The sequence below is a fragment of the Sorex araneus genome, chromosome 7, assembly GCF_027595985.1.
Source record: "Sorex araneus isolate mSorAra2 chromosome 7, mSorAra2.pri, whole genome shotgun sequence".
NCBI classification, from domain to species: Eukaryota; Metazoa; Chordata; class Mammalia; order Eulipotyphla; family Soricidae; genus Sorex; species Sorex araneus.
In genome coordinates, this window is record NC_073308.1 from 67448619 (window position 1) to 67467215 (window position 18597).

Here is an 18597-nt window from a genome sequence, read left to right on the forward strand (position 1 = left end):
GAGAATGGGCACTGGTGAAGGGATGGGTTCCCAAACTTTGTATGAGGGAAGTATAAGCACAAAAGTGTATAAATCTGTAACTGTACCCTCACGGTGATTCTCTAATTAAAAATAAATAAATAAAAAAAAATAAAAAACAAAAAAAAAATAAAAAAAAAATAAAATTCTAGGGCTTGAACTTCATTGCTTAGCATGAATTGTGTCTTTTCCTTTTTCTTCCAGAAGATTGTTGTGCAGTTATTTAACACTGGCAAACATATGCCTCACCTCATTTAATTTGCATTTTAAAATAATCTTTAGAAAATAGTGTCAGATGCGTTTTATTTTTTATAAACAGAAAGTTGGTTGTCAGAGTTTATAGCAGAATTAATTGTTACAATCTTTAGAAAATCCAAACTACTCGAAATTCACAAAGACCTAGCTAATGATTGTCACTCTAACCTCAAGTGGAAAGTCTAAAATTGTTAACCGTAGCATTGTTAAATGTCATCAGGAGAAAACAAATAGGTAATGAAAAAGCATGACTACATAACAACAGGATGATTGTTTATACCAAGAGGTGGATTTTAGAAAAACCAGTAGTGGCCCAGTGCTAGTAAATTTCAAGTATATTTGATGAAAACACCAGTAAAACTAAGCAAGGAATGGATTTTGTCTTTTTTTGTTGTTTGTTTTGTACCACAACCAGCAGTGATCAGGGTCTACTCCTGGCGCTGTGCTTAGCCATCACAGCCCCTAGTGGAGTCGGGTATCTACATGTGGTACTGGGGATCAAGCCCAGGTCAACCATGGTCAAGGCAAGCACCTTACCTGGTGTCTTATCACTATAGCCAGGATTTTTGTAACGATTTTACATTTATTGCCAAGTGATTTCCTTTTCCACTTCCTTTTGCTTTTGTGGCCATTCATGAACTGGGTGCAACCGTGTCTCTATCTTTACCGCCTCTTGTTTAGAAAGTCTGGCTCTGTGTTTGGTGCTCATGGGCCCAACTGCCATGCTACCATTTTTCTAGCTTCAGTCTCCTCGTTCTAACCCCGGAAATTCCCTTTTCCTCATTCTTGTTCTCAGATCAACTTCCTCCCCCTGTTTACTTCAATCATTTGGCCAGGGTGTTGGATGAAAACAGTGGACAAATCACTAGCGAAAGGAATAGGAACAGTAGAATGCTGCTTTGAATGTTGAAAATCAAGAAGTTGGTAGAATAACCATTACTATATTGTCCTCTCAATCTAACCAGAGGCAGCCCTTTCATCAATAATGTACTATGGACAGGAAGTTGTAGTGGCTTGCAAGACAAATTGACGTAAGAAAATGCATTGGTGATATCACCCCTTTTAAAATATTTACTTCTGTCTACATGCATTCAAAAGGAATGCATTTGAAAGTGTTTTGGCACAACATATAGAAACAATATTTCTGAGTTTCTGAATAGCATGAAGCTATGAAATATTTGGTTATATCTACTTTCGATATAACTACTATGTCCAGCCCTGAAAACCAACTCCTTGTAAGTTTGACTAATTGATTTTGTTATGCCAAAATAATTTCTACATATTGTGCATGGTGAAATATCATCACATATATTTATGCATAATTGATTATGAGTGAAATAATTTTGCTTGATTTTTTTAACCTTCTATAGGTATTCAGAAAACTCCAAATGAACCTCAGTTGGAATTCATCCTTGGTAAGAAATTTTATTTTATCTATTGATAAATATGGTATTGATGAATATTGATAAATATAAACATTGATAAATATAAACATTTCATAAAATTCAGCTTTTACTGAATTTTATAGGCATTGGTATGTTAAATGATCAATTCACTAAGTAAGTATGATTTTCCTCAACTTTCCAGTAAAGAAGCTGATGGTCAACTAAGTCAGCTCAGTACTCAGGAGTGTGGAGGTCAGTGGCGAGCAGCTGAGCTCAAACCCAGTGCTGGACACTCATTCTCACACCCGCACTAAGTTTTGTTGCTAATTAACGTCTGTGGATATGCATGCGTTTCAGTGTCTTCTCCTGGGGTTGGAGTCTGGCCTCAGCTATTTCCTTTGTCTTCTTGTCTTGCACTTGTAGGGTTTCTGCCCCATCTCTCTTTCTCTCTTCCACCCTGACTCCTCTGTATTGATTTAGTGGACAGATCCTTGGCATTTGAGAATTTAACTGTAATTCAAAGTTTTGGCTTGCCTAAGCAGCTCCAAAGATCTGTCAGATATAGAAAGTTCTAACTTTAGCCAAGAATAAATTAAAAATGTGCACTCTGAAGCTGGTTTACTCCTTAAATTGTGAGTGCTACCTGCTTTGGGTTTGAATTGGATATTATAGCTGCAAAATGCCATTAGGAAATGAGCTTCAATAGGACATCTTTGCTTTCTTCCAGGTTTCAGAAATTTTATATAAAGTTGCTATACATGTCTGTGTAGAAGTTTTTTGCATAGGTGTATGTTTTCAGCATCTTTAGCTAAATAATCCAGGACCATGTTTGCCAGAACATATACTTAGACTACATTTAATTTTGTTAGAAATTGCCCAGCACGCTTGCAAACTAACATGTTTGCATTCCTGTTGCTTCATAGCCTCATAACCATTCAGTGTTGTCAGTATCCTGAATTAATTTTTTTTAAAAAAAGCTTTCTCATTTATCGCAGATACAGCAAAATGGTGATTAAAGATCAGAAATAGAACTTTTAATTATATAGCCAAATGGTGATTGAAGATCAGAAATAGAACTTTTAATTTTCTCTGATATTTAGAAATAAAAATGTAAAAATTCAGGAAATTTCTGTGATTATGCTAACAAAGTTTTACAGACACATATATACACATATTCTTATGAATAAATACTGTAACATACACACAACAAGTTCTCTTGTGTTAGGTTCAGATATATAAAGAACCTATTTCCAGAAAGGGATCTGAGGAAAAACACATTTCTATTTAGTACTTAATGAATGACTCTCTAAGTATAACTTGCCTGAGTCTTCAGCTACCCATATTTTATTTTTAAGAGAAAAAATTTTCCCTTTTCTGAAGTTCTGAAAAAAGAAAAACTGTTAGTGAGCTAGTATATTCAAAGCCATATAAGACTTTCTTATTTACTTCCTGAAGAGCTAGGGAGTCAGACAGAAGCAGACGATAGAACCATTAGGGCAACTTGGTGGCCAGCTTTCAAGAGACAGGATTCTCAGGCCAAATACCTGTGTGTATTCAATACCAGACTCCCTTCCAGGCTGTTTTCACTTGGGGTGCCCCAGAGGGAGGCGGGTGGGAACCCTCCCCGCCCCAAGGGACCCAGCCCCGACAGCTGACCTCCACTACCCTACCGCCACCATGCTCCAGGCCACTTTCCAGACTGCGCTGCGAAACACATTATAAGACACTTCCTACCCATTTTCCATAATTACCACAGCATATTTGATGGAGTTCAGAGAGTAGGCAACAAATCATAGAGAATAATATATATATGTACACCTCTCGGAGAGTCCAGCAAGCTACCGAGAGTATCCCACCCGCACAGGCAGAGCCTGGCAAACTACCCGTGGCATATTCAATATGCCAAAAACAGTAACGATGGGTCTCATTCCCCTGACCCTGAAAGAGCCTCCAATCATTGGGAAAGACGAGTAAGGAGAGGCTGCTAAAATCTCAAAATCTCAGGGCTGGGAGGAATAGAGATGTTACTGGTTCTTGCTCGAGTAAATCGATGAACAATGGGATGACAGTGATACAGTGATAGTGATTCAGTTAGCGTTATCTGTTCTGTTATCTGTTCAGGTGAAACTATACTATTAGCTATTAAACCCTTGTCCACTTGAAAGCAATTCTATCATCACATATTTTTTCACTTTTTTCTTCATATTATACTCTCATTCTTAGTCACTGATACTTGTATCTAGTATCAAGGAGTTCCTGTCAAGCAAACAGACAGAATTTATTTAGCATCTTTAGGGAATTGTGTTGTTGATCCCGGAAGGTACATTCCCATTTCCTAAATGGTTTGCTGTGCTTCTGATCACGTTTAGATCCTGAACTGAACTTCTAGAAGAATATTTTAAAATCATTTTTCACCAGAATGTATTTGACTCTGTTGCTTTAATTTTTTTAAAAAAAGTAGTGTTAATGTTTATTACTTTGATGTACAGAATTATTGCACCACCATCACTTCCAAAGTGCCCAGACCACCCACCACTGTCCACGCATCCATATGCCCCCATCTCTAGCCTGGCCCACCCCTCTCCTCCACAGACCTCCTCTCTCCTTGGTAATCTAAGTTCTGGTCCAAAGGCTTGTTTCACTATATCCTGCCAATTCCCCCCTTTGTTTCATCACTGAAGAATTTTTTTTTAATAAAAGTTTTTTCTAAGTTTAAAAAAAATTTTTTAACTCTCTCAAAGCCATTACAGTCAAACCCATGGAGGCTTTACTGCATATATTTTATTTATTTTACTGCTTTTTTTTTTAACTGGAGTACTTTTTATTTCCACAAATTCTTCAAGATAGTGAATAGAAATAGCTTTCTTAGTTAATAATGACAGAATGAGAGTTTCTTAAGCTTTCTTGTCATTTAAGAACAGACATATTCATCAGAAAAGTATTTAAACATCTTAAACAAAAAAGAAAGAAAGAAGTAAGGTATAGGGGCTCTTTCCCACCTATTATTACAATTAAATTTTTAATGTTTTATTTCTCAGTTCCTCACTAAAGACGCAACTGAATTAAGAACTCAATTGCCTTTTAAAATTGTAGAAACAGCAAAAATGTCTAGGTGTCTTGATGCTTTGTGTAAGTAATTTCCCATCAGGTTTTGTTTCTGCCTTACATGTATGTCACTAAAATAGCATTATATCTTGCTGAAGTTCTGCTATCTCTTTATTAAAATAAATGAACTAGTAGGTGCTTAGTAATTTGAACAAGATAATTGGTTAAAAAATGTCTTGGTAGCACAAAATAAGTGTGCAATAAACATGTAATCTCATTCCATTATAAACCTTATTTCTAAAGTCTTACCACAATTACATTGTGTAATTGACCCTTAACACTTGCAAGTTAGCATTTGTTTTGTTATTTGCCTATATTGATACCTATTACATGACAAAGAATTGAACATTCAAGAAAATAAAGATTTTTTCCATGGCTTAATGAATTTAGATTTGTTTCAATAAAGCTGTTATTTAGGAAGAAGGATAATTAAAAGAAATCTGTGTACAGGGGCTGTAGAGGAAGTACAGGATGTAGAGACTGAAGAGGAAGTATAGCTTGTTGCTTTGACTGTGACCATGGTTTAAATCCCTGATACCATGCACAGTCCCTCGAACACCACCAGGGGTCAGTCTGAGCACAGAGCCAGATAAAGCCCCTGAGCACTGCCAGGTATGACCCAAACACTCCTCCACGCCCAGATTTTTAAAAAGTCTGTGTCCATATCTTTCTTGAATCCCTTGTGGAAAAGAGAGAGCAAAGATTAAGCTTGATAAAAGAAATTTCTTGAGGTAATCATTCTGTTTGGCAGAGCCCCCGCAGCCAAAGACCTCCAGAACCCAGCCACAGCCATGCTCAAGGTCCCTCTCCACACGTTCGGATGAGCCTCACACATGAAGGAACCAGCAGAGGAACCCAGGTGTGCAGGACCTGGGGCAGAGATCTCCAAGCCTACTCAGATTGGGACTGGGCCTCTTCTGCCCAGATCCCCCATTTTCCAGTAGCTAGGTGGTCACACCCAGAAACTGCCCCCTGCCCTTGTAATCCCATCAATGGCCTACATCCAAAGACTATAAAACCAATCACCTGGACATCTTATAGCCTAGTTCTCCCTCTCGGAGAACCTGGCAAACTACCAAGAGTTTCCTGCCCACATGGGGGAGCCTGGCAAACTCTCCATGGCGTATTCATATGCCCAAACCAGTAACAATGATGGGTCTCATTCCCCTGACCCTGAAAGAGCCTCCAATGCGGCACCCTTGGAAAGGACGAGGAAAGAGAGGCTTCTAAAATCTCAGGGCTAGGACGAAAGGAGACGTTACTGAGACCTTCAAGAAAATCAACGATCAATGGGATGATAATGATGACGAATCATCCTGTTTGTTTGCAATGTTAATCATCACGTCCTTTCTACTTAATATTCCCTGTTAATAGAATACTTATAAGAAAATGTTTTTGTATTTTTTATGGACATAAAATATTTCATAAATCTAAAATAGCCAGCCCTGATGCCTATAAACTACGTGGTTGAGAACTATTGGCAGAAAGTGACAGTAGATGCTGAACACATTGGGAGCCGCATTCTGTACACATTGGCAGTCTTAGGTTAGGAATGTGGGGGTGTGTGGCCATGTGAAATGGGAAACAAGCTCAAGTCATTCATTATCTAAATTGCACTGGAAGCAAGGCAAACATATAAATATAGTCATTTCAAATAACTCAGGTCGCAGGACAACTATACAGAATGTACCTGGGACCAGACAGTGGCGCTGGAGGGCAGAGGGATCATTTCAGCACTAAGGGTCAAAGAAGGCCTGTGTGTGTCTGGGGGCCTTAAGGACAGCACGGACACCAATTTGGAAAGTGTCTGTCCTGAACAGAGACCCGGTGACTTTCTGACCAGGAAGGGGATTTCTACAGTAGGCATGTATGCAACGAGTCCGGGTGAGAATGTAGACTACTGGAGCTCAAGGAGAGTAAATCAGGCCACGACTTAGACCAAGACTGAAACTGAGTGACAAGTGGGTGTGTTCAGAAGTGCAGAGAGCCATAGTGGACATGGAAGAATTGTAAAGAAAGATAAAGGCTACTGGAATTTTTTTTTTGTAGGAAAAGGTTTCCATTTTATTTATTTATTTATTTATTTATTTTAAGAATTTTATTTTATTGAATCACCATGTGGAAAATTACAATGCTTTCAGGCTTAAGTCTCAGTTATACAATGCTGAAAGAACCATCCCTACACCGGCTACTGGAATTATTAAGAATTATAAAGAATTATAAAGGCTATTAGAAAGCCAAAGTTTTCTAGGAAAGAGTAGGACAACTGTGGGTCAGATGAGATGTAGGCCTAGTGGGCTGCGACTCTCATAGGTACTCATTCTCTCCCTTACCTAACCTTGCAGCTGTCAGCAGAATCGAACTGCCTAGTGGTTGGGGACACTTGAGCCTCTAGTTACAAAGGGATAGGATCAGATTGTTGGATTCTTTGCTTTTTGTGAGGCTTTTTATTTTTTAATATATAACCTTAAGAATTTTAGGAATTTTATTCCTCTTAAATTTAAAACACCACTTCTCCTTAGGTTTTATTAGTACAAAACTAAGACTAATTTGAGACTCACTTTAGTTTTTATGTATATTTAAAGTCAATAAGTTTAAATTAATTGCTATGATTTCATAGTAAGATAGTGAAATGGTCAACAGACAAAATCAATAATAGACAATGTAGGGGGATGGAGCAATAGCACAGCGGGTAGGGCGTTTATCCTTGCATGCGGCCGACCCGGGTTCGATCCCCAGCATCCCATATGGTCCCCTAGCACCGCTAGGAGTAATTCCTGAGTGCATGAGCCAGGAATAACCACTGTGCATCGCCAGGTGTGACCCAAAAGCAAAAGAAAAAAATAAAAATAATAGACAATGTAGGATATATATCACAATTATCTTTGTGATTGAGTCATATTATCATCCATTTTCATATAGTTAGCCCTACTTGTTCTAAAACCTGTCTATTTTACTTTTTTTAAAATTGAATCACCATGTGGAAAGTTGCAAAGCTTTCAGGCTTAAGTCTCAGTTATACAATGATTGAACATCCATTCCTTCACCAGTGCACATGTTCCACCACCAAGAACCCTAGTATACCTCCCATCTCCCTGCCTGTGTAGCTGATAACTTTCAATTTACTTTCTCTTTACTTTGATTAAATTCAGTATTTCAACAAAAAACTCACTTATGTTTGGAGTTTTCCCCCCAAAATCAGACCTGCTGAAAAGGAAGCATTTGATAATTTGTTTGCCATTGCTGGGGTATGCGGCCATGCGGTTTTGGATTTCTGTATTTTAGTATTTTAGTAACTAAGTCCAGGGAAACTTCTGCCAGAAATTGCATCATTGCAAGCTTGTACCTCTCTTTAGTGGTCCTTATAAGATGGTGGTCCCCACGCCACCCCCACCCCCCCAGAAAGGAAAAGCTGAGAGGGAAAAACCTTTGCCCTCCTGGGGTGGCATGGGGCCGTGGCTTAGTTCACAGTCTAGAGACATTTCTGCAAGAAGCTGTTGGTGCCAAAAGTAGTTTAGCTGGCTCCGGGATAATGGTCATTCAGCAACGGAGAGGCTGTACACGTGCGGCCGCTCGGGTCACATCTTGGTGGAGAGCGGCGCCAGTAACCTGTTTTACGTTTTTTCTTGAATTTTTTCCTAATACCTGAAATTATTTTATGGACAAAGAAAGTTGACAGCCACTGCACTTTTATGTCCAACTCCAAGTCATACACAGTCTAATTTTTACAGGAAAACACCAGTTCTTTAGATGGAATACTATATAGTCATCAAAAAAATCTATATAAAAGACATTTCATCAAAGGAATATGAGTTGTCAATTCAGAATCTTTACTTGATTATACAAAATAATAAGATTACATTAACTAACTATATATATGCAAAAGAACAAGTATGTGTCTGTATTTCTACAGGCTGATAGAATCTTTATTTCCTTGGTTACATTTTCTCATTTTTTAAGAATCTCTGCCATGTACCATATAAAATTCACAATCAAGTGGGCTTTCATAAATAAATAACCCAAGTAAGTGGTACAAGTAAAGGAATACCTCTGAAGAGGTAAAATTCTTCTCTTTGCCTCTAATTAACTGTTTAATTACAGAGGCTAGACTGAAACTCCTGGAGTCATTTAGGGTATTTTAAAAGAGAAGCATCTTCTAGGGTATATCTAATATAAGGGGTTGTATAAAGAAAAAAACTAGTATGTAATATAGCTCAAAGGCTTCCTAAGGGAGATTAACTTAATCTATTTCCTAAAGGAAGAAAACAGGATTGAAAGAGCTAGAAAAGAAAAGAAATCCTATTTTAAACTTGGAGGGCACCATAAGGAGATACACAGCATGTGGAATAAGACTCCATACTCAGAAAACACACATACACACACACACACACACACGCAAAGGCATGTAGCAAGTGTTTTTTATTACACCAAATCACATAAAGAAAGGCAAGAAATCTTGTATTCCCAAGAAGGAAAATGAAAACAAAATTCTCAGATCAGTCTTTATGTATCTACTTCCCAGTCCTGGGAATACTGATATATATAGAAAAGTGCTTTGCAGAAAATTAACTTTCCATTCACTCTGCAAGCTGTTTGTTCTGCCAGACATAATGTGGTGAAATAGATGAAGTGGATGGAAAAAAAATCACATGTAGAGACCCTGCCCTCTCTCTGGAAATAGGGGACATAAAAGAGTATACTGAGTGTGAAAGCTACGACCCACCTCTGCAGGTAAATCATGTGCCTTATACTGGAACTCAATGGCTAAAATTTAGTTTCCTCACAGGAGAGAAGAGAATGACAAAATATCCTTCAATGGGTTACTTCTAATATTAGGAGGACTTTAATTAAGGAGAAATTAGTCGCTGGTCATTAAGGCTTTCTCCTAGAAAATGCTGATTCTAAAACCTTTATTTTTCTAGTAGATCATAGATTAAGTGCACTGACTTTTTGAATTAATATATAAAGAACCACTATATTTCAAATAGCCCATTTTAAAAAAACACGTAAATCATGTGATCAGTTTTCTGCATCCAGAATTTGAAAATGTTCATAAAAATATGCTCAAATTTCCAAGTTACCCAAGAATGGTCTCATCCCTTTGCAGAAAAAGCCTTTATAGCTTGTAGAGACTTCATTAACCTGCATGTCAGGTCCATTCATGTTTTATGGATAGCTGTAAATCAGGCATTGTTTTATATGTTCTATAAAAGGAAAAAAGTACTCTCAGAGACCAAACTTCCCAACTCTCCGCTGTGTTTAACTCCTGCTGGTTTGTGTTCTGTAACTGATCATAAGACTCCGACTCTTTTACAGCTCTTATGGGAGAAAGGAGGATTTTAGTACATCTTACTTAGTGTTTTTGCCTTTTACATGATCTTCGGGTCAGCCAAAGGGAATACCAAGCCCAGGGGTAGAGTTTGATATCTAATCTATTGATTGAGGCATTTAATTCTTTATATAAGCTATAAGATGATCATGAAGTAACAAGAGAAACAAATGTGAGGAATTAAACAAGGCCTGCTCTTTTGTACTATGCTAAATTTATTTTTATTTTCTTTATTGGATCTTTGTGAGATACACATTACTTTGGCCTCTGATGCCTGATGCTAAATCAATCGCTGTTATGATGTTTTCTTTTACATTCTGCTGAAATGCTACTTTAAGATACTTCTGAAGACAGCATTATGCTGAGTACGGAAGGTCAGAGTTATAGTACTGTTTTTGAGCATGTGCTATGAGCTTAGCTCTTAACAAACAGGATGTGATGTATTCTTCACCAAAGTGATACAGGATGGAAATTTAAGAGAACAGCAACAATTATTGAGTGTTTTTTAAAGTACCTTACATTGTCCTAAATAACTTGTTTAAAATAATTCCTTTTATTCTCACAATTTTATTATGAGGTTATTACTCTATTAGTCCTTTTTACAGGAAACCTAAATATAAACTCACAAATGGATGAGGCCAAGATTTGAACCCAGGAGATTGAGTTGGGATGAACATGAAAGATTTCTAAGATTCTGCTTTCCCAGGATATTGTGGAAATTAAGTTGAGTTCAATTCAACTCAGATCAGCATCTGAACTGAGTTTTCTATGATTCTGAAACTATTCTTTTTAGCCATCAGGCTGTACACTTTCTCTCTAGATGCCTGCATCTTAAGAATTTCCAGGAGATGGTGCAAACAAACAACATGATGACAGGCAGATTATAACATAAGCAAAGAAAAGGCCCAAGCCAAGAATGTGAAAGTATCATACTAGTAGCAATGAAACATAACTGCAACATCAGAACTAGCAGCTCAGAGGGTCTGGCATTTGGACCAAATCTGTAAGTTCAAGCAAGATTTCAGCTAGGGTCTGGGTATATGACTGAGAGGTAAAGCTCTTGCCTGGTATGTGTGAGGTTATAGATTAAATTCTTGGCACCCCAACACTTCCCACCAAAAAAAGAGAGTGTTGGTTTGGAAGGAACTTAAGAGATTTTTAAGGATAGAAACATAAGAAAATTACTATAAATTATAGTAAACTATAAATTACTAGAGTTCATTTTTATGGTGAGGTTAAATTGTCATTTTTTATTTCCCTTTTTAAATATTTTTAATTCTACTTTAAAATATATTAAAGTGCAGCTAATACCCTTGCAATATTTCACAGCCAAGGTGCATAAGGTAAAGATTTCTTTCAACATTATAAATGAGGGGCCGGAGCAATAGTACATGGGTAGGGTGTTTGCCTTGCATGTGGCCAAGTTGGGTTCAATCCCTGGCATCCCATATGGTTCTCCAAGTACCACCAGGAGTAATTCCTGAGTGCAGAGCCAGGAGTAATCCCTGAGCATCATTGGGTGTGACCCAAAAAGCCAAAAAAATTATAAATGAATGCAGGTTCAAGTCTTTTTGCTGCTACTATGGTGTGGGACACTCAAGTAGCTGCTCAGAGACCTATTCTGAGGTCTGTTCATCCATGACTATTCAGTGTCACACGTCATAGGCCTAGGGGGCTATGCAGTACTGAAGATCAGAATCACATATGCAAGACATGTACTGTACCAAATAAGTCAAATCTTTGCCCCCCAAATAAAATTTTTAAACATCATTCCATTATGGGAAAATGATGTTGAGGTAAGAGGAAGATTTGAGTATTATTTGCTATAGGATGGTGCTAACTGAAAGTCAGGTGATACTCAGGTTAGGCTGAGCGTTGGGGATTCTTCTAGAAAGAAGTACGAAAAATAGTTCATAGAGAACCCAGGTCAAGTTGGGTTCTATGACTAGAGACAGATAGACACACAAACACATACATACTCATCGATTACTTACCTTTACAGTGTTTGATACCCAGGATTCTTCACAAAGTGACTTCAGCATATCACTGTTCTACAACAATATCAGAAGACACAGTGTTTTAGAAAGGCTCTTAGAAATAGTCACATGCAAACAACAACAGAAAGCATGACACAGTTAAAATGGTAGAAATGGAGACTCAGGTTTACATTTCAGCTTCCAGTATTTACCTTGGAGAGGAAGGCAGTCCAAAATCAGTATTAAGAACATGGCCAGGGCCGCTAGTCTAAGAGTGTTTGAGTCCTGTGTCTACTATGAATTATTACCTCTGTGACTCCAAGCAACTCACCTTTACTGGGTTGTTTTCTATTGGAGACAGTATAACACTCTTCAGATAGGACAAGTGACACCACAAGGTCCTATATTCAGCATGAACACTGATGCTTTTCTTAAAATCAAGTATGTGTCTAACTGTAGAATCTCAAGCTTAATGGGGAGTTCTAATATTTAAGCTCATCAAAACTTGATATCTGAAAGTATGATATATATTGAAATGATAAAAGGAGAAGTTTATTATTTTTCCAGAAGTATGTACTTTACTCAACACCCACATTACCTAATCAATCTTTAAATATGGAATAGTTTAATACTTTTAATATACATAGAGACATTTAGTGTTTGGAGGGCAGCAATTTGTTAGAAACCATTAGCTCTATTAGTATCTACGAATCTCACTCCATTTATAGGAAAAATAGTATTCTTCATATTAAAAAATTGCCCTCTATTAAAGTCCCACCCACCAAGACTTAAGTTTTCAGTGCAATATATACACCCCATTTTTTCTAAAGCCTTTGGGCTTGGGAAAGCATGTGTCATTTGGTAAAACCCAGGCCATGAGCATTGCATGAGAAATCACTAGATTGAAGAACTCCTTTCTAGTTTGGTTGTTCCATCCCGTTCCTTTCTTGTACCTGCCAAGGCAATATTCCAGGCCTTTATTTCCTTTTCTCTTCCTTATATGTCCAAATACCCAAATGCACCTCCTCTTCATTTATGTCCTCACTTAGAATTCAGGTTTTGAGCAGATTTCTCTCACTGTCCACTCTTGGAGAGCCAGGGACTGGCTTCGGTCCCTCACCCTCTGCTTTGTCATTGGTACCTCCACCACCCATGCTGGCCTGACCTTTGGGTTGAGATGTCGATCTGAGAGCAGATCAGTGCTACCTGTGATCAATGCAGAGGGTCCTGTATTTGTCCCGTATGTGAATCTGTTGACTCCCTTATTGAGCTGGTTGCTCTAGAACAATATTGCCATCGTTGTCTCTGAATGGGTCAAAGACTGAAGATTCTACTCTGTGTTTCTTCTTTCAGACTTCTATGATCCTAGTTCTTTTTTATAAGTGCTACTTTTATGATGGAATTAACGTGACATTATAACATGTAAGTGTCGGGTGTGCACCATTAAAAATCAACATCTCTATTCATTAAATTCAAATTCTCAAATTCCAGTTCTTTCCATTGATACTACAGATGTTATTAACCAATTCGCAGTCTCCCTTTTACTATTCAGAGACTGGCTTCCATTGCCGGAAAGACATTTTCCTCCTTTCCTTAGCAACTCACATGGTCCTGCTGAAAAAAGCAGCAGAGATCTTTGAGCACTAATTTCTGACGTGGATCATGTGTTGGGAGCAAACACAAACTCAGTCTGTTAGCTGCATTATTACATGGGCAACAGTAGCTGGCCTGTGGAGGGGTCACTACTTCTAGCACGGATATTGGAACCGGAAGACAAAGGCATAGATAAGCTGGCGGTTCATTTGCTTGAAGATGGTGTATGTACCACTTAGGTATCATTCAGCCAAGCAAGACAAAGCAGAATTTGCTAAGGATTGACCAGAGAGAAGTCTGGGGATCTGGGGACCAGCAAGAGAAAGGTAGCCTTCTGGTATTGACTACAGTGATTTGAACCAAATTTGTTCTTTTCAGATGCAAATATACTACCTGCAGGTATTGCTGGCATCTTCCCCAAGAGCACCATTGTTCCAGGCAGAGATTTCTTTTCAATTCTCCATCTAGATTCCTCAGTGACAGGCCAGTGGGGGAAAAAAAAAACCCATACTGAGTTGACTCTGCTATCCAAAGCAGTGAATTTCAGCTTCTCAAACTTCTTAGCTTTTTTTTAAAAAATACTTTGAAAAGCGATTAAAAAAATTTATAAAAGCACACAGATCCAACAGTCTAGTGACACATATTTCCATTGTTCTGTTATTGGGTGGGATAGTAGCATTTTATTTCAGAACCTATTTCTCAGCAATCTGAATCTTGACCTTTGACGTCATGGAAATCAGCTTAATTTATAAGTGAATCAGTTATAATAAAGTTTCGGAGAAGTCTATGCTCAAGTCTCAATGTAGTAAGAATTCTACAGCAATCTTTCCCTAACCAAATCTCTTCAGTTCCCTCTTGCAAATTATTACCTATCTTCTTCAATAACTGTCATCTGATTTTTTCCCTGTGGCATTTGTCACATCTCTTCCTTAAGTTTTATTTGGATTTTATTATGGAAGTGTTGAGAGTTTTAAAATTCTTGTTACAAAGCTAAACCATGCAGGGGGGTGCAGGTAGAGCAGAATGACATTATTGGGGGCGGGGAGGAACTCAGAGTGCTGAATCCAGAGCTATTGGTAGAAGTGAAGAAATAAGCACAAGCCATTCCCCTAGAGGCATGCAAGGTGAGGTACAAACTTAACTGGATTAATAGTTAAAAATACATGTCTGAAAGCACATCAGTTTTCTGTGAGAGCGCTAACATAGGTACAAAGTCAAAACCCCAAATGTAAATGTTGTCTGGCCCTCAGTGAGATATGTCCTGAGTTATGCTTCCTGTGTCCCCGCCCCCACTTCCTCTCTTGCTTTCTGTGGATAGTTTTAAATAAGAACAACCTTCACATGTGCACAATATTGGCATTGTATGGTTGTGGCAAGGGAACAAAAAAATACCTAACATTATTTTAGTATTCCTAAGGAATTCTTGCATTGGGATAGCTTCCTTTGTGCATGTATAATGTGTGGTACAGACGCCCAAGCAAATGTGTGTATGTTTATGTATGAATGTATTTAGCTCCTGTTTGTCATTGATTCCTTGAGTTTATTTCTTACCGTTTCACTTTAAAAGCTGGAATTGCTGGCCTGAAACCTTTTAGAAACCTAAACGTCATAGTATTTATTCAAATTACTTTGTTTACTTATTCTCCCTGGAAAGTAATAACTTGATTTTGAATGGGGGGATGGTCATTTTAACTCTTTAAAGGCAAACTAGAATTAAAAAAAGAAAGTTAAAATAATTCTAATTTTTATACATACTTGCAGACATTTTACTTTTTTTATCAAAGATCACTTATACTGGTCATTAAGCATGCTTCACATAGTCCCCAGGGGAAGTATGCATTAGTTAAGAGATCTTCCACACAATGGAGAAGGGGAAAGCAATGCATTCTTGGTTTATCTCCAGAAAGACTTTTTAAAGAATGTGATTGCTTACCTGAAGGAAGAAGGTGTGGTGTGTTGAGAGAAGACCCCTGACCTTGTAGTCCCGAGTCAGACGTATGCAAAAGACTTAATCTTTCAGTAACTTCATCCTTCAAAGTGATGAGGAAAACATGTGAGGGAGGAAATTTGAGATAGCATGAACACAAAGGAGTACCACTAACTGAGGCCAGGGTGCTACAGAAAAAAATGCTGCATCAGTTGGAAATTAGCAACAGGAGCTAGGAGGTCAGGATATGATGCTAAACCCAATAAACTGGAGACTGTAAAAACTTGTACAGAGAAAACAGGATACACGGAAGTCTTCATATCAAAGGCCATCACTCTAGCATGGCAATTACATCCCCTGCCCCCTTAAGATGTAGCCAGAAAAAAATATTTAAAAGTGAATAGAATGTGCCCAGATACTTAGGAAATTCTTCTGTGGATAACAGCATGAAACAGGGACACAGTGAGCCTGCCGGGTTGCACAACTCAATTATCCTGGAACATGGTCTCCTTGGAATAAGGTGACATAGTCTCCAAATTTACTCAGAAGGTCTGAGCTATGGAGGATCACAGGAAATTGGTTTCTCAAAATTCCCAAGAAAAGAGAACAGTAGAGAAGAGAAAAGGCCGGAAGAAGCCACTAATAAGAAGTCGTATCATACCAGCAAAGTAGTTCGAGAGTGGCACGATTAGGCTTTGGAAGTGCTGGATTTATTTTTGAATGTAGGTGCACATTGACTTGTTCTGGATGTAGTCATGGGTACAGAATCATCACCGTGGCACTGTCTGGCCGAATCCAGTCACTTATGCCCAGGAAGGGGGCCCAGTTGGAGTGTCAGTTCGTCTGTGGTGTCTTGCTTCCTGAGTACAAAGAGCAAGGATCTATGTGACAGTTTTGAGAAACTTGCACCTTAAGACTTTGCAAAGTAAATTAGAACAACAGCCTTCAGGCCGCCAGTTAGAGCAGAGTCTCCAGAGACGCTGGTTCTCTCGGTGGTGGGAAAGGAGGAGCCTGGAAGCCAGATGGTTATTTCCCCAAAGCCTCTTTTCTGTCTAACCGGCCCTCAATCCTGATCTCTCTGTCTCTGTCTCTCTCTGTCTCTCTCTTTTTTTCTCTCTCCCTGCCATTGAGGACGACGGATTTATCTCTTCCCTTTTCCTCTGAAGAATTGGTAGAAGAGATGAGGTGAACATATGTCAGAGGAGCCGTAATGCTTTCTTCAGTTTCAAGTGAATTCTAGCAGTAACATTTATTTTTAATGGTAAAGAAGCCTAATCAGAAATCACTATCTTCCTTTTTTTGATGAAGTAGATAGCATAGAATCAAGTTTTTCCATGACCTTTTGAATCCCTCAGATGTTAATATAATGTTTCCCCGTGGACCATCTTTCTCAGAGTGCTATCCTCCCCGCTAAGCCTCTCATAGAGGGGGAGTTGACCATTTATGTAGACCACAGGCATGGCCAGAGTGGAAAGAAAGAATTCTGTTGTGGGCTTCACCAACTGAGAGGTGAAATTCGCAGGGCTAAGTGTGCACATCTGGATTCACAGGTGAGGTGGACCTGATCCTGATGATTTCTGAAGCTAACAAATAATCCTGTAAAGCTCCTTTTAAAAAGACATTTTTAATTTAGTTGAAAAAAAAAGAAGGCATAAAAAAATCACAACTATATATTTAACAAGACTTATTTCTTGAAAGACAGTAAAAATACACAAAATTAGAACTATCCTGGAGTATTTGAACATTGAATCGCTAAAGTCCAACTTCTTTGCCCGTACAAAAGTATACTCATATTAATGTGAACAGTAATAAGATAAGAGGGCCACGTTCCCAATACTCTATTCATGTTACTTCATATGATCTTTAGAAAGGTCTATGAGTCTGTCCCTTTACTTATATCTTACAAACAAGAAAATAAAGACTCTAGAAAATACAGTAATTAATCTGAAATTACATAGATCCTCCATAGATCCTGATTTCAGATAGTTTTCCTTTGAATTTTGAAAGAAATGACCTTATCCTCTACACCACAGGTTTCCATTTATTTGGCTTAATGCTCCTCTTAGCAGCGGGTGGGGGGCGGGGAGGGAGGAATCACACAGTGCTCTCCCTACATTCAAGCCCTTCCTAAACTGTTGCCCTGGATCTGCCCAGGGGGCGCTATCACGAACTTTGGGAAACAGCTCTCCACACTCAGCGGTGCAGTTACTCTTCCAAGTGCAATGTACCCAGGGGTACTTTGAGAACAGCACTGTAGAGATGTGCAAAGTCACGTCCAAGCCCTCCTGCCCTGCTTCCTCTGCTTGTGGCCATTGCTGTGTTCTGGAGGAAAGAGGATAAGCCTCATTACATGCCACTTGCACAGAATGGCCAGACACTGAAAAAGAATGCTGAAAGAAGGACCTGGGGCCGCTGAAGGAAGCCTCCGTAGGGGAGAAATGCAAATGTGCTGCTTTGACGGTGAGCTCACATGCCCCATGGCACCCTGCTCTTGTGAGCACCTGTGGCAGGTACACACTGAGTTTTGTCACACCCTGGCCAGAGCAGGGCTGAGACTGGCGAGGATTTGGCCAGTGTGGCTGATCTGAAAGGGGGCACCTGAACTTGGAGTTGCATTTTCCTTCAAGTGGACGATTGCTGCAAATTTGCTCCGGGAGAAGGATCAAAAGCCATTTTTGGCTGCCGGCCATTGTTGGCTCCCGGCTGGCCAGGCTCTCTGAACACAGTAGATTTGACAGCGTTTGGAGATGACCGCTGAGTGAGACAAAACAGGTATTTCACAAAGACCTCTTTGGCGGCAGACAGAATGTTTACTTCACTCAAAAAGAGCCCCGAGGACCCCCACCCTTCAGCTACTAGACTCTCAAATACTAGAGCTATAGGAGCGAAAGGTGATCTGGACTCCCTGCGCCTCTCAAGGTCAGCAACTTCTGAACCTTTGGTGCAATCTCTTCTTCCAGGTGCGTTTTGCAAGGCTCTTGCACTAATGGGATTTCCAGCTTTGGACCA

The 18597-nt window shown here is 38.9% G+C and overlaps 1 protein-coding gene across 6 annotated transcripts in view; it reads left to right on the forward strand.

Annotated features, from left to right (window-relative positions):
• The window catches only part of INPP4B (inositol polyphosphate-4-phosphatase type II B), a 709083-nt gene that overhangs the window by 350775 nt on the left and 339711 nt on the right, over positions 1-18597 (forward strand). For all 6 annotated transcript variants that reach the window (XM_055144517.1, XM_055144520.1, XM_055144516.1 and 3 more), the window contains one exon: positions 1644-1688. In XM_055144517.1, the coding sequence (XP_055000492.1) occupies positions 1644-1688 (45 nt within the window). The remainder of the gene's footprint in view (positions 1-1643; positions 1689-18597) is intronic.